Here is a 17,168-nt window from a genome sequence, read left to right as displayed (position 1 = left end):
ATTTATTTATTATGTATACAATATTCTGACTGAATGTATGCCTGCAGGCCAGAAGAGGGCACCAGACATCATTACAGATGGTTGTGAGCCACCATGTGGTTACCGGGAATTGAACTCAGGACCTTTGGAAGAACAGGCAATGCTCTTAACCACTGAACCATCTCTCCAGTCCCCCCTACCGTGTTTTAAATAAATAGTCTAATGGTCTTACTCAGAGGAAATCAGCCAGTGGCTCTGAGGATAGGCAGTTTTAGTCCTTGTCATGGTTTATGGTTTGTAAACAGCATGGGCTCTGGGGCTGGAAACTTGTGGTCTGTGCTTCTCCCTCAGCCTTTTCAGAGGGGAGAGCATGGGCAGCAGTGTTACGCTCCTAGGCTCTCTCTAGAATGCCCACTCCCTGCAGAGACGTATTACTTGTAGCCAAAATTTCACCATTGTTTGAAGTGTTCGAGCCTATGAATTCCAGATTTAGAAATTTGATTTCTAACTTCAAAACTGAACATGACTGAGAAAAGTCTCCTGATAAAGATTCTGGAGTCTTGCTACCAGAAAAGTGCTGCCTCTGCGTCTCCGTTTGTGCACGGTGCTGGAGAGCATGGAGCACACAAGTTCTAGAGGGGCAGAGTTACGTTTTAAATAATGTCTGCCAGCCTCATCTCTCACATTTTAGGACTGGTGAAATTCAGGACTCATGCCTGAAATCCCTGGGGTAGATGGTTAACTAAACTGGGCATGTTCTGTATAATGGAGCACTACACAGCAAGCTGAAAAATGTAAAGACGTGACAGTAAATGTTTAACAATGTTAAGACAAATAAAGGATAACATAGAAAAAAGATACAGACTGTGGCTTTATGTAGCAAAAATGCCCTGAAGCAAGTGGGGTATTCCCTACACGTTCCTTTATTATCCATAGGTTTCGTACAGTGAACATGTTTCTCAGCTCATTAGGAGGAAGACTGACTTAATTGACATGCTCTGGCCTCTTGAAGCCCCTGAGCCTCTGTCCTCATTCCTTGTAGGTCACCGTCTTTCTGTAATCTGTTTCCTGCATGTTATAAGGGTTTATGTGTATCTGGGAACTCTGCTTGATAGCATGGTTAGTGTATTAGCTTTTGTGGCTGAGATTATGTTATTTTTGCCTTTCAACATAAGAGTTTTTCTAGTTTTTTTAGGTAAATTATTATTACAGACATAAATTGAACACCTTGTCTGTAGTAAATGAACTTGATACTATTTTCTTGAGTTACAACATCTTTAATAAAGTAAATGAAGTCTAAGTAGCCCAGTGTTTGCTGTCAAAAGTTGTCCTTTTACAACTAGATCAAATATTTAAAATGCATAGCATTTCATATTTATCTGCCGCTGTGTTCCACAGCTAAGTGAGTTTCCCCTTGCCCATGTTGCTGCGATAGTGATTGTGTCTATTAGAAGTCGGTGGAAGAGAGATCGAGGAGCTACCACTTTGTTTATGAATCCTTCTAGACTGCTTATGAAGGATAACTTTATTAGAAATGTTTTCAAAATAAAGTTGTGCCTTGAGGAGAAGCCTTGCTTTATTAATACACAAACTTCTATCATGAGGCCTGTAATTGTTATTCTGGACCTTGGTTGGATCCACTTCAGTCCCAGGGCCATAGCAGACAGTCCTGAGATACCAAAGGGTTTGTGTAGAGACAGCCAATACTCTGTGGGTGGCAGGTAATCTAGGGTGGGGATGCCAGTCCACTTTATCTAATGTTCTAGGTATCAAAACCATGTGGACCAAATTGGGAAACTCATTTGACTCCTAAGAGAAACTAGATGGCTGAGAGCGAGAGGGTTTAGACTCATCCTTTCGGTGTTTCTGCTGCTTGGTGTGACCCTTAGGTTGCAGCGTTTTTACCTCTGCACTGTGTTAGCAGGCCTGAGTGCTCGTCCTAGCCTTTGTGTGGTTTGCTCTCTTGGATTCCTTGAGTGGAACAAGTGATCATGCTCAGAGTTTCAAGTTGAATTTTCCGGAGAACTTTGGCATAGGTGACCTAGAGAGTTTACTGGCACCTCAGGGCTGTAAATCTACATAGATTTAAATGTTGAATGCTAGTGTATTTTATATGTTCCAATTTTGATATAATCTGTGATAATATCCATTTCTTTTGTCTTATAATTTAGACTCAGATTGATGGACAACTTTTCTTAATTAAGCACCTTTTGATTCTTCGAGAACAAATTGCTCCATTTCACACTGAATTCACCATTAAGGAAATTTCCCTGGACCTCAAGAAAACTAGAGGTACTTTGTTGTCCTGGCTGGCACATATGGGTGTGTTTGACCTGTCCAGGTGTGTCAGCACAGGCTACAGGTTTATTTTATGTTCATCTGCAATTTCTTTTGCATGCTTTGCTTGCTAAGTATGTTACTTACTTATACTAAACTGAACTCTCGATATCCTAATTACTTCTGATTTGTTGTATTTTCTTCATGAAAGGAGCTATACTGAAATTTTCCATGTACAATACAGTTTAACTCTCCTGGGCCCTTCCACATATTACCATAAGCAACTATCAGATGAAAATCAGTATAATAAATACCTATATGATATAAATAGAATGTGTCAGCAAGTTGGGATTTATTCAAGTGTCTAAGAGTCAGGTTTTATTTCTGGCTGTTGTGTAAACTCAAACTGAGGGGTGGTTAACGTCTATAGCCCATCTTCTCCTGTGTAAAAGTAGCCAAGGACGTCTTGGTACTTTCATTGATTACCAAGATCATAAAGAATGAAAATGAATACAAAGACGTCACTGTGTTTAAGGAAACATCAAAATGGAGATGCTTATTTTTAAGTAAGGTGATGTGATATATGTAGGATTTTGACTCATCTTGGGAAAGAGGATTCATTTCTCCTAATTTTTTGTTTTTGAATTAACAATCTTTTTTTTAATGTGCTTTGCTGTGGGTGTTGAGTCTCCTGGAACTGAATTTATAGACAGTTGTGAGCTGCCTTGTGGGTGCTGGGAATTGAACTGGGTCCTCTGGAAGGACAGTCAGTGCTCTTAACTGTTGAGCCATCTCTCCAGTCTCGAATTAATAGATTTTTTAAGAGATAAAAATACAAACAGTTCAAGCTCTTGATTGTAGATAGTTAAGGACACATTATAAATATTATTTGTTTCTCTTACAGATCTTCATCTTTTCTTCTTAATGATTTTCCGAGATTTAAGCTCTTATTCTTAGGCATTCATTTGTGTAATGAACTAACTTCCCTCTTAATCTTGAGGCAATTGAAGGAATAGTGACTCTAATTATTTTCTGTGTTCTGTGATTCATAAACGCCTAATAAAGAATCCCGAAATAGCAGGCTTTTAGCTCCCCTATCACTGTGGTCATCTGAGAGAGGACATGTTTTGACTCAGTCGAGTCCCGTGTTCTCCTGATGAGTCATATCAAAGCAGTTAGCCCTATATTTCTCCTCCAGATCTATTATATAATTGTCACAGTAAACGCTTTTTAGCTTTGTTTTCATTTTTAAATAGGATTCAGGTTTTCTGGGCTTTGCTTTTAAAGAATGTCCAGTTTTTTTGTTTTGTTTTGTTTTGTTTTGATTTTTGTTTTCTTTGGTTTTTCAAGACAGGGTTTCTCTGTGTAGTTTTGGAACCTGTCCTGGAACTTGCTCTATAGACCAGACTGTCTTCAAATTCACAGAGATCTACTTGCCTCTGCCTCTCGAGTGCTGGGATTAAAGGTGTGTGCCACCACCGCCCAGCATGCCCTGGCGTATTTGTACAAGGAGCTTCTCTCTGCTTGCTCCTGGTTGGCTCCCTTCTCTTGGTGTGAGCTATGAGAATGGGGAATTTACCTGTGTGGAACTTGTGGTTGCTGATGGCCTTTATTTGGGAATAGGATGAAGCATGGCTGTTCGTTCACTTTCATTTCTTTCTAATCTGCGTGTTGTTGCCACTTGGTTCTGCTCTAAGTCTGCTGAGATGTGAGAAAATGAAGTAGACTATGATTTTGGCAGGATTTCTTTTCCTATCGTATTATGAAGGTCATGCGAACCTATCATGTGGTTGGTGACTTGGCTCTGTTCACTGTGAAGTCTCTCCTGCATAATGAATCTGATAGACGTTCTCATTAAGACCCGGGTAAAGGCAGTACTTAGGCCTGTGGCTTGTGATTGCAGAGCAGGGCTGGAGCAGTGCGTGCTTTGGTTTCTTCATTCCGGAAAAGCAAAGCCATAGTCTTTTAAAAACTGTCCCTAAATAATACTTCCTCTCTTAACTTTTAAGCCTCTAACCTCTCATGACTAATGGTATATCTTATTGCATTTGAACATCAATGAGACCTCAGTTAGTACTCTGAGAGATTCTAGTTAGTCTGGAGGTTAAGGGGTAAATATGTCCTTTTGGTGTTTTCTTCTTGGCTGACACATTTGTTTATTCACTGTCATTCAAGTAAATAAATTTCTGTGCCAGCCAAGATCATAAAGAAGCTGGGTAAGTATGTGCATTTTTTTAAAAAAATCTACTTAACATCTAAAGACAAAGTAGTGAAATTCTGTGTTATCCTGCTTGTCATTTTTTCTATAAGTAGATCATTGTGATTAATAGTAATTTGTAGCTGAGTTTTGGAAGTGACTGTGTGGGCTTATGGTTGTCTCTGCTGCTCACTCACTCCGCCCTTCCTGAAGGACCTAGTGAAGAGGCCTTGGCAGCAGTGGGGAACTGGTGTGGCCAGGGCTTCTCTGTTGAACCTGTACATGTTCACTGGATGAGTGATTTTGTTTCACAGATGCAGCATTTAAAATCCTGAACCCTATGACTGTTCCGAGATTTTTTAGGCTGAATAGCAACAATGCCTTGATAGAGTTCTTGTTGGAGGTGAGAAGGAATCTGTTTCATTGGTGGTGGGAGCTAAATGATATTCTTTCCATGTCTGGTGATTCCTGGGCACTTGCAAACAGAAGGAAATTGCCTTATCTTTTTCAGGGGACTCCTGAGATCAGAGAGCATTACCTCGACTCTAAGAAGGACGTAGACCGGCACCTGAAGTCAGCCTGTGAGCAGTTCATTCAGCAGCAGACCAGGCTGTTTGTAGAGCAGCTGGAGGAGTTTATGACAAAGGTGCAGACTGTTCTAGTCCTTTCCTCTTTCCGAGCTTGCTTTTGAGTTGTAGAAACAGCGGTAGAAGAGCGAGTCCAGGTCTTACTGTGTCTTTTAGGGAAGCCATCACAAGAGCTGGTTATAGCTGAGTCCTGCCTGTGTTCTGTTGTCCGCACTGTCGTCTGCTCTGTGCTGGCTGGAGCTCTCACAGTTGGCTAAATCTCCCCCTCTGGCTTCTGTCTGGGGTCTGTGAGGCGGTGGTCAGTTTCTTTTTATTTTCTTCCTTTTTTTTTTTTTTTGAGACAGGGTCTCAAGTTCAGAGTGCCTTGAATTTCTGCCCCTCCTGCCAGTGTCTCTCCCAAGAGCTCAACTCAGATTGCAGGCGTATGCTTCTGCACCTACTATACAACTCAGGGCCTTGTGTGTGCTAGTGCAAGCCCTCTACCAACTAACAAGTGCTTATGGTTCTGTTTTCTGATCTGAATATGCGCTGTTTGATTATAAGCCTCATTAACAATATGTCCTCAGCTTGCTTCTGTGTTCAGACTCATTTGAAAAAAATGCAAATATGGCTTGGCACAACAAAACAAGCCATGCTTGTGCATAGAGGGCATTTTCAGCATTCAGGAGACTTGTTTTTGATCTGACTTCGTAGATGTGAGTCCAGTCCCCTTGACAAGCTACAGATAGATCAGTTTCTTTCACAGCAGAGTGTCCCCGTCTCAAGGTGCAGACCAGCCTATTCTTGTGTGCTCCTTTCCTGAGATCCGTGATGAAATACTTCATTTTCTTGAACACCCCACCACTACCCAAGGCAGAGTTTCTCTGTATGCTTGACTGTCCTGGAACTCACTCTGTAGACCAGGCTGACCTCGAACTCCTAATTTTCTTGAATTCTTACATATCCCTGGCTCCCAGACTTTATTTCACAGATTGAGAAACGAAGCTTTGAGTTATCAGTTGTGTGTGGGATAAACCTTTTTGTATCTTGTTCAACTGATTTCAGAAGTACTGGAATGTACACACACACACACTCCATACACACACATATATATGTATACATACATACACATGCATATATATGTATGTTGTGTATATAATATAAATATATAAATGAACCAGATTAATATATACCATATATATTATAATATATTATAGATAGTCTTCTGGCTCATTTTTCTGCCTGTCTTAACTATCTTTCCTGTTGAGGTGATAGAATACCCTCATAAAAGCAGGTTAAGAGAGGACATTCAAGGTTACAGTCTGTTGTGACAGGGATGTCATTGCACTGGGTGCTTGAGGCAGCGGGTCACATTGTTTCTGTAGTCAAGGAGTAGAGAGTGAGGATTGCGGTGCACAGCTCTCACTTTCTGTTTTTAGATAGTCTAGGATCCCAGCCAAGGGAATGGTGCCGTCCTCAGCGAGCAGGTCTTTTCCCACACCAATTAACCCAGTCAAGAGAACCCCTCATAGTCATGCCCCCAGAGGCCAGTCTCCCAAGTGATTCTTGATTTCATCAAGTTGACAAGTAAAAATAACCATCACATCGCCCCTTTTCTCAAAAAATGTAGGTGACTCAAGAGAATAAATACTGTGGTAAATGTTGAGATAGATGTATGTATGAAAACATTTGGTTCAGATTATTTTCTTTAAGGCTTTAAGAACTGCAGTACTTTTTCTTATGCTAGAAATCCCTGGTATACATGTTACTTGAAACTATTAAATAGGACTCATAGTAGGTTAGAAAAAGTGCTTGACTGTCTAGTTAGGGTTTCTATTGCTGTGAAGAGACACCATGGTCATGGCAGCTCTTATAAAGACAACTCTTATAAAAACAAAATATTTAATTGGGGTGGCTTACAGTTTCAGAGGTTTTAGTCCATTATCATCATGACAGGACATGGTGGCAAACGTAGTGCTGGAGAAAGAGCTGAGGGTTCTATATCTTGATTTACAGTGAACAGGAAGTGAACTGTGACACTGGTAATAGTTTGAGCATAGAAGACCACAAAGACCACTCCACAATGACACACTTCCTCCAGCAAGGCCGTACCTACTCCAATAAAGCCTCACTTCCTAATAGTGCCACTCCCTCTGGGAGCCATTTCCTTTCAAAGCACCACATTCTATTGGGCCCTCACAGGCTTATAGCCAAATCAAGCAAAAAATACATTCAGTCCAACTTCAAAAGTCCCCATAGTCTCATATAACAGTCCCAAACTTACTTAAAAGTCAAAAGTTCAAAGTCTCTTTTGAGATTCATAACTGTACTCTCTTATAAAATCAAAATCAAAAAACAGATCACATATTTCCAACATATAATGGCACAGGAAATGCATTACCATCCCATAAGTAAGGAAGGGAGCATAGCGAGTAAATACTGGACCAAAGCAGGACTGAAAACTGACTGGGCAAACTCTAAACTCTGCATCTCCAAGTCTAATGTCAAAACACTCGTCAGAGCTCCAACTCTTTTAGCTTTGTTGAGTGCAACACACTTCTTCCTCTTGGGCTGCTTCCATTCCCTGTTAGCAGCTCTTCTTGGCAGGTCTCCCATGACTCTGACATCTCCAATATCTTGGGGTCTCCGAGGCAATCCAGGCTTCAGTGTCACAGCTTTGCCTAATGACCTCTCTAGGCCTCCATTCAGGGACACCTCTGACACATAACTGGCCTCAACAGCTTTCCTTAGTCATGGAGGAAAGTTCCATAACTTTGTTTGTTTGTTTGTTTTTTGAGACAGGGTTTCTCTGTAGCTTTGGAGCCTGTCTTGGAACTAGCTCTTGTAGGCCAGGCTGGCCTCGAACTCACAAAGATCCACCTGCCTCTGCCTCCTGAGTGCTGGGATTAAAGGTGTGTGCCACCACTGCCCGGCTAACTTTTTATTTCTATCTTTGAACCACATGGCTGAAGCTGCCAAGTTCTGCTTCTTGCTGGGACTGGAACATGGCCCTTTGTTTAATTACATCGTCACCAGCTTTTTCTGTTCCCATTGGTTTCCATCACTGGTTGAGCTTGGCTATTCTGAAATTTGCTGGCCTCAAACTCAGAGATCTACCTGTCTCTGCCTTGGGAATGCTGGGATTAAAGGTGTGTATTTCCACACCAGGCTTTAAGATTTTCTTCAATTCCTCTTCACAAGTTGGACACTTAGTTGGGTAGAATCTTGTCTTGAGGTCACCACTTGCTTTTTTCCATTTCTTAATCTGTTTATTTTCTTGAACACTAGACTTAGTTCCAATCCACTTTTTAGTGCTCCTTTTCTCTTCAAGTTATACATATTGTGTTTTTCCTTGCTCAGCTTGCTCTTTTTCATTATATAATCTTCATTAGAGTCAACACTAATAACCACAGGACAGAGTTTATACTAGGCTGTTTAGAGATTTTTTTTTTTAACCAAACAGAATTAATCTTAATCTTTTCACTTTAGGCTCAGACAGAGTCTTGACAAGGGGAAAAATCAGTCACATTATCTTCTCCTCTGAAACATCTTGAACCAGGCTTCCACTGTTCAAATCACTCTCGGCACCACTGTCTTCCATGTTCCTACTAGTGTGGCCCATTAAGCAGTACTTAAAGCATTCAATTGCTTTTCTAATCTACAGTACCAAGGTCCATATTCCTTTAAACAAAAAACATGGGCAGGCCTATCACAATACCCCAGTCTTTGGTACCAACTTCTGTCTTAGTTAGAGTTACTATGTCTGTGAAGACACACCATGAACATGACAACTTTTATAAAGGAAAGCATTTAATTGAGACCTTGCTTACAATTTCAAAGGGTTAATTAGTCCATTATCATGGTGGGACATGATGGCAGGCAGGCAAGACATAGTGCTGGAGAAGGAGCTGAGAGTGCTATATCTTGATCCTCAGGCAACAGGAGGCAAACTGTCTCTCTGGGCTTAGTCTGAGGATATGAAATCTCAAAACCCACCTCCACAGTGACACACTTCCTCCAGCAAGGCCATACCTATTCCAACAAAGCCACACCTCCTAATTGTGCCATTCCCTATGGGAGTCATTTCCTTTCAAACCACCATAATGACTTGGAACTGGGTGGTCCTGGACCCTTTTCTACTACCTCCTAACTGAAATCACCAGTAACTCGGTGGCTTCTAGTCTCCCTCTCAAACCTCCTTATTAAAAGCTGCAGCACCCATCTGCCCTATCTGAGGCTGATACGAGGACTGCATAGGACAGTGTGTGAGGATTTTGTCATTGTGAAACTCCTCAGAAAAGCTGTATAGTGAAAGAAGACAGAACTGAACTAAAGATTTTTTCATCAGCAAAGTATAAATCAGGGCATTTTGAAGGAAGCATATTCGGGTTATGGTTGCGCTATACTATTTCCTTCTGGTCGAGCCAGCCTTTGCTAAAAACTTCATTTTTTTGTTGAATAGAATTTTGTAAGTATATTTTATCATTCCCTTTGAAGTGTTGTTAGTTTCATTGCTATGTATAAATTAAGATTTTTTTCTTAATGTAGTGCGTATAGTAGAATTTGACCTTATAAATTTAATTCTTGTGGTTAAACAGTTGTAACCTGGTTGGGAAATGAAGCTATAAGCTCCATCAACATTAAAGTGCTTACAGCAGTGGTCACGTGGGGCGTATGTTCGCACCGGTCTCCAGGCTCTGTGAGAGATGGGCCGGTGGAGGAAAGCTCTTCTTCCTCTGTCTCTGGCCGCCTTTGTTAGGAGGGCTTGCCTCTTCAGATCTAGGAGAGCTTGTGAGGAAACGAGCCTTGACTTACAGAGAAGTAAACTCTGCAGATAGTAACCAGGGGGAATGTAGAAGTCTGTGAGTTTAGACAAACAGCTGGCCCGGCATGGTGGCGCACATTGAAGGTGGGTGTGGTGGACTGAGTGAGAATGGCCCCATAAGCCATAAATTTGAATGTTTAGTCACCAGGGCAGTATTTGAAAGGGTTAGAAGGATTAGGAGTTGTGGCCTTGTTGGATAGGTGCGACCTTGTTGGAGGAAGTGTGTGGCTTTGAGGTCTCAAAAGCCCACACCAGGCTCAGAGTTCTACTCTGTCTGCCTGCTGCCTATGGATCTGGATGTGGCTCTCAGCTCTTTCTCCAGCACCATGTCTGCTTGCCTGTCCCAATACTCCCCACCATGATGATAATGGACTAACTCTCAGAAACTGTAAACAAGGCCTCAGTTAAATGCTTTCTTTTTAAGAGGTGCCTTGGTCATAGTATCTCTTCACAGCAATAGAACACTGACTAAAAATGGAGGAACAATGTGGATTCAGTGCCAGCCTGGGCTAGAGAGAGTTTCAGGTCCACCTGGTCTATATAGTATGACACTGTTGTTTTTCTTTTCTTTTTTAAAAAAGCCCAAATTATGTTATTAGTGAATTAGTGAGCTCCTAGAACAATCAATGGAGTAGTAGACAGTGATTATTTTTAAAATAAAACTTTCAGTGCCAGAAAAAGGTCTAGAATATAGATAGCTTCTAGCAAAAAGTTAATGAACATTGGGCTCCTATTTTTATAAGTGAATATGTGAATATATTTACACTGGAAAATATATAAATATTCCCTTTTAGCTTTGTCTAATTTATAATAATATATATAATTTATTCTTTAAAATTAATTTACATGCACTTACTGGCAATAAGGTCTCACTATGTAGCCCTGGCTAGTCTAGGACTCACTGTATAGACCAGTTTGGCCTGGGATTCACAGAGATTGGTGAGTTCCTCTGCCTCTTGAGTGCTGGAATTAAAGGTGTGTACCACCACATTCAGCCATTTATAATTTGTTTGTAATAAAGACATGAAAGGAATTGAATGCAAGGAGGTAGAGGTGAGATCTGCAATGGGCCACAAGAGCAAAGGTCTGGGCATTGGTTCTGGAGTAGAAAGTAGAAATGAGGCAGGGCTAGAGAGGAGAAAGAGACCACAGTGAGGCCTTAACGCTTGTATGCTGCTCTGCTGAGCCTTTGTCTAAATATTTTGCCCTTGTGGGAAAGCTGGAGTCAGTTTCCCTTGTGGTTTGGACTTTTGCCCCATGTCTGTCCATTAAAAAATAGTTCATGCACTGGATGGTGGTGCATGCTTTAATCCCAGTACTTGGGAGGCAGAGACAGGCAGATCTCGGAGTTCAAGTTCAGCCTGGTCTACTGAGTGAGTTCTAGGATATTCAACTCAGTCTCCCATCCCTCAAAACAAAACAAAACAAAACAACAACAAAAAACCCAGCTAGGTTGACAGATTTGTATTTATTTTTTGTGCTGCTTCAGCAGAATGAAAAATGCAAAAGTGGCTTCTAGGTCTGTATCTTCAGCATATTTTGAACAAATATGCCTTGTACTTGAAAATCTTATTTGTTGTCGTTTGTTGAGGTAGGGTCTCACTATGTAGCCCAAGCTGGCCTCAAACTCCGGTACTTTATTCCTTAGCTTCCCAGATGCTGACTCTGCTGGTGCATTCCCCTTGACCAACGGAATTTCTTTATGTGTGTGTGTGTGTGTGTGTGTGTGTGTGTGTCTTATGTGTCTGTATGCTTATGTGCCCATGTGCCTGTGTCCATGTGAATGTATGTCATCTGTGTGCTTTCCTGTAGAGCCCAGAGTCCTGCCCTGGGGGCTGGAATTCCAGGTATCAGGATCTAAACTCCAGTCCTCTAGCCTGGTTACTGTTTGTCTTAATGACATTTTCTATGCCTGAGATGGGGTTAAAAAGCAGGGGGAAGAGTCCTTGTGAGGAGCCTCGTGTGCAGTTGGGAGTGACACTTTCCCAATGATAATGACTCAGTATTAGCACAGCAGTCTTTCTGGAGCGGCCAGGTTTTTTGTTTTTGTTTTTGTTTGTTTGTTTTTTGGTGAAATTCTCTCAGCGATTCCTGCGCTGACAGGTCTCATGCAGAATGCCTGATAGGTTGTTGCTGTTTTGTTTTTCTCCCCAGAATAACACATGCATTAAAATCACAAAGTCTAGCTGGGAAAGCTTGTGAGAGTCTATGCGGTTTTGCTAGAATTGTGCATGGGATTACCAGTGTGCCTTATCTAATAGACTTAAATGGTGCTGTGTACTGAGAGCAGTCCCTGTTTATTTGCTGTTGGTGAAATGAAACCTCTGCTTTTATTTCCTCTTCTAGGTGTCAGCACTAAAAACCATGGCCAGTCAGGGAGGCCCCAAGTACACCCTCTCACAGCAGCCGTGGGCACAACCAGGTATTGGGATTTTACTTTCTTGGAATTCTCCTTTTAGGAAGTTACTAATCTGTGTATGTGTAGCCCTCGCTGTGACATCTGGGACGAGGTTACTAGGTGCTGGTTAAAGCCAGATTCAGCTTAGAGCTGACAGGTCTTACTTGGCCAGCATTACTTGCATCTGACAAACATTCATTCCAAGGAGAGAAGAAGGTTTGGAAATTTACTCTATTAAAAATAGACCGTGACTGACATGGAAGTGCTTTGTGCCCGCAGGCTTCTGTGCCACTGCTGCTCCTTGGCGTTGGGCTTTGGTGTGAACACTGTGCTGCACAGCATGAGTGATGGAGGAGCACACTTATTTTCAGCACATGAAGAAATGTTGGGCCACTATTTTCTTCCTGATTTTTCTCCAAGTTACTTCCTCTGTTGACAATTTAGAGTGTTTGGGGGGAAATGTGTAAAAATGAAGGAGTCAGTTGGATTTGGCAGGCAGTTCCAGTGCCTGACTTGCAGATTCACTTGAGATATTTCCAGTCCCTCTCTTCTATAAATGTAAATTTTTTATGCTAAAGGCTTTTTTCTTTTTGACAGGCGGAGGGGGTCTTTGGTGTTAGGCATTAGACATTTAGGATCACACCCCTTTGGATTATTTTTAGCATATTTTAAAATGACATTTTCAGTTACCATTAACCCGAATAAATTCTGTTACATTGGTCTATCTGGCCCTCCCATGACCCATATTTTGAAATTGAGACAGTGCTAAAGGAACAGTGTCTTAGTCATGGAGGAACGGTTTCTGAGTTGGAGGCTCGCTTTTGCTTATAATGAGAGATCCAGAGAGTGCCTCTGGCTTCTCCGTGGAGATTGGCAGCTACAGGTCCCTAACCTGGAATCAGCTTTGTGACACCATTGGTTTCTCATGGTGTAAGAAAGCCATGTCTGTTAGGGATGTGTCTCCTTTGAATAGGGGTGGTACAGTCTTATGCAGGTGACTTAAAGTCTGTACAGCATGTTTATCAGCAGTGGGGGGAAGAAGTATAACAGTGGTTACCTTTGAGAGAAGGACTGGTTTACAGGTGAAGAATAAGAAGTACTTTCCATTTTACATTTTTTCACAGGTCAAATTTTATTACCATATAGAAATTTTGATTGATGCTGTTCTGTCTCAGAATTTTCAGTCATAAATACTTTGGGTTAATTTGAAGTTGAACTAAGAAGTAGCTAGAGCTGTCTTACTTAGGAAGATGTATACATTTAGACAGGTACCAGTTGTTTTTGGAAAGAGTTTTATTTCAAAGGTTCTTTGTGTGGACTTTGAGGATGTGCTTCTGCCCCCCCCCCCCGACCTTGGAGACAATGTATCTCTCCATTATTTCAAACATTTGCCTTATATTTGAGGTTGACATCTGTGACATCTTTTAAAAACAAAACACGGGGCTGGGCGGTGGTAGCACACCTTTAATCCCAGCACTCAGGAGGTAGAGGCAGGCGGATCTCTGAGTTTGAGGCCAACCTGGTCTATAGACCAAGTTCTAGGACAGCCAAGGCTACACAGAGAAACCCTGTCTCGAAAAACAACAAACAACAGCAAAAACCAAAACAAACTTGATAGAGTAGTATTTGTCCAAAGGCAGTAAATCTTCCGCTGTCAGTGTTGGAATTGTCACTGCAGGCTACCGCTGTGCCGACCACTGGTCCTCACAGTAGGACCCTTGCTAGTCCCTAGCCAGTATGACTTTGGGGTCATTCTCTTGATCTTGAATTAATTTGAACCTTTGGCTTAAGATTTTAGTCTCTTACAGTGCTTGTTTAGAAATAGGAGCTGGTTTGTATTCTGAATGTTTATGTAAATGGAACTTTGAGGTGCAATACATCTTTCTTAAAATAGATAACACTGGCAAGCAGGCATAGCATACTAGTGTAGCTAAGCCCAGGCCCTTGATGCATAGCTCTTTCCTTTCTGGAAAGATCCTTTCTCTTGAAGTAGGGCCCATGATTTTTCTCAAGAGGTATTCTAACAGTTCCATGTTGAAGGGTGGGGGTGTTGTGGACTTCCGTCGCCGTTAGTACGGCAGTAGCTAACAGGACAGGCTGGAATGGGGCTTTCTGCTTTGTCATTTAACTTACTTTTTCCTAAAGGGATCATTCACTGTCTTGTAAATATCTTCTGCCCCTTTGGCCACCTGGGAAGTGTGGAGCTGGTTTTCAGAGACATTGGACCTCCTTAGGTGGATCAAGGAGAACAGTCTAGAAACTGTTGGGCCTTCTGCCCTAAGCTCAGCTTAGGGGAAATTATATCATGAGTTATAAATTAAATGTCAGTTTGTTAAGCTAGGAAATACATCTTTTTAGAAGTTGGTGGGTACTGGATTCAGTAGCCTGTGTACCCACTTTGTGGTTACTGAAAGCTTTCAAGTCTGATTTAGTGATCCCTAAAGTATTTAGTGATGATAGGACCAGAACTCAGGAAGAAGGACCTGGAAGGAGACTTCATTTATTTAATGAAAAATGAATAATTCCTGAGAAGAGCATTGTTATTCCTACAATGTTTTTGCTCAAACTTCCCTCAGTTAAACTCTTTTACATGATATAAAATTTGACCTGTGAAAAAGTATAAAATAAAAAATTATTATTCTCTATCTGTATGTAAACTAGTTCTCTTGACGATAACCATGATTATAGTTCCTTGCCCTTAGTTTTGTGTGTGTGTGTGTGTGTGTGTGTGTCACATACATACACACTAGCACACGCAGACTGCAGTTGTCCAGGTAAGATTGTACCATCCTGCATTATCTTTCACTGCCTGTTCTGGAGCCCCTTTGATACCAGTGTGCCCAACTGTTTGTTCTGTTCAGTACATAGAACACCTCGCCACACCGTGATTCCTTGAGTCATTTTATTAATGAATATATTTAATGTTTCAGTTGGGTTTTCCATATACTCTTCAGATATATATATATATATATATATAATGTTATATTTTATTATATATCTTAGTATTTTGTGAATGCTTAAATGGCATAATCTTTAGTAGTTGAGTGGGTTTTAAACCTCATCTTTTACTTCTGTGTTCCAAAGGCACAAATTGCAGTGCCGGTGAACATTCTGACCCAAACTGGGGAAGTTCTGGCTGCACTGGTCCTTGGGTTCAGAGTTTATATTCACATATACTTAATGAATGTTTACAAGGCTTGTGGTTAAACTTGATAAATAACAAGACTTAGGGAAGAGATTCTTTGGGGAAATAAAGTGTCTTTCCTTTACTATTTTTTCGGTTCTCTTCTGAATTAAAATGGAAAATTGTCCTTTTCTTTGTAACACTAACTAGGTAATTTCTTCACAGCAAAGGTCAATGATCTCGTGGCCACTGCTTACAAGACAATAAAAACGAAGTTGCCACTGACGTTGAGAAGCATGTCACTGTACTTGTCCAATAAGGACACCGAGTTCATCTTGTTTAAGCCTGTTAGGGTGAGTGGTGTGCAGCTTGTTGGCTGGTGACTAACGTGTTTTCTTCCTGTCACTTTCCCGTCCTACAGACATTTCAGTGCCTGTGACGTCAATGCTCTCTGGGGTCTTAGAGGCTCCAGAGCTACATCTGCCAGCTTAGATCGTATTCCTTGCTCACTTTGTCTTAAGTCTTTTGTTAATTTTGAAAGTAAAAATTAATAAGTAAGCAAAAAGAAGAATCAGATCTGCACTTTGCATTGTGGCCCAACACTTAGGAGAGCAGCATTTCAGGATTTATGCCCTGTTTTACTGGTGAGCAGAGGAAATAAATGACTTGTAACAGCCACCAAGGGAATAAGTGTCAGAGTGGATTTAAGACTCATAGCTTCCAGTTCGTGTTGAGTTCACAGCTTTACCCAAGGCATTGGTTGATTTTTTTTTTTAAGTGCATTTTATGTATCTTGAAACTTACTCTCTTTTGTGTAAGAAATTGCTGAAGACTTATTGTCTTCTTATTGGGGGGATAAGATCTATGAGGGTTTAATGTTTCTAGGAATTATCTGATAAGTCTTCATCAGGTTGTGCTAGCGTGTAAAATATTAAAGTACAAATTATATGTCTTTGGTAATCTCATAAAAATATATTTCCTCTACTCATTTTACGACGAACCATGATGACTTAATGCTCTTAGTGTTGCTTGTTTATGACGTGTACATTTATCCCCTGGACTGTCTGATATGGTCTTTCCTTCTTCTTTCGAAGAATAACATTCAGCAAGTCTACCAGAAATTCCATGCTCTGTTAAAAGAGGAGTTCAGCCCTGAAGACATCCAGATCATTGCTTGTCCTTCCATGGAACAGGTATCCACAGACTATCGGCCCCTTGTGATAATACGTTTGAACAAACATTTCTAATTTTAATTTGACAACTTCACATTGTTTTATCTTGATGAGTAAGAATTCAGACTTACTCATCAATTAGAATTGTGTCTAACTCTGGGAGTGGCTTTAGAGTTTTAGTTTCTTGTTTAATCCATTCTGATAATAACTGGCCTATTTGTGAAGGACTCAGTATGTCAGCCTGCCAAGTAGCCCTGTTTGAAACAGGCTAGCATGTAAGTGCCTGAAATGGAAGTTATTTTAGTAACTAGAATCAATGCTGGACCTGTCTATGTGTTTTTTCTCTCTCTGAATTTAATAACCTAAATTGGAGCCCAGTTTGTGTCAGCATTTATTTTATTATTCAATTCAGCTAGGAAATTTTGATCAGACTCCTGTTATGTATTAGGAATAGCCTGGCTCTTTGGAGAATGACTTATTTCTTGCTTCAGGACTAGAGAGTCTTGGGAGTGGTCAGGTTTGAGAGCCTAGTGGAGTGAGAGAGACTGGGGAGGGCGTGAGACCAGCCGTGTGGAGACTTAGGAACACTGTTCTCACGGGGAGAAGAACGCTGAACAGAATTGCGCTCTT

General features: G+C 41.0%; 1 protein-coding gene across 1 annotated transcript in view; it reads left to right on the top strand.

The window, feature by feature from the left end:
• Nucleotides 1-17,168, top strand: part of Cog3 (component of oligomeric golgi complex 3) — a 52,703-nt gene that overhangs the window by 32,547 nt on the left and 2,988 nt on the right. The window contains exons 17-22 of the mRNA XM_048421786.3: nucleotides 2,151-2,271; nucleotides 4,768-4,856; nucleotides 4,965-5,099; nucleotides 12,191-12,266; nucleotides 15,592-15,719; nucleotides 16,461-16,559. Of these exons, the coding sequence (XP_048277743.1) occupies nucleotides 2,151-2,271; nucleotides 4,768-4,856; nucleotides 4,965-5,099; nucleotides 12,191-12,266; nucleotides 15,592-15,719; nucleotides 16,461-16,559 (648 nt within the window). The remainder of the gene's footprint in view (nucleotides 1-2,150; nucleotides 2,272-4,767; nucleotides 4,857-4,964; nucleotides 5,100-12,190; nucleotides 12,267-15,591; nucleotides 15,720-16,460; nucleotides 16,560-17,168) is intronic.

Source organism: Myodes glareolus, chromosome 12 (genome assembly GCF_982192425.1).
Source record: "Myodes glareolus chromosome 12, mMyoGla1.1, whole genome shotgun sequence".
In the NCBI taxonomy this organism is placed as follows: Eukaryota; Metazoa; Chordata; class Mammalia; order Rodentia; family Cricetidae; genus Myodes; species Myodes glareolus.
This window is presented reverse-complemented; position numbering and strand designations above follow the sequence as displayed.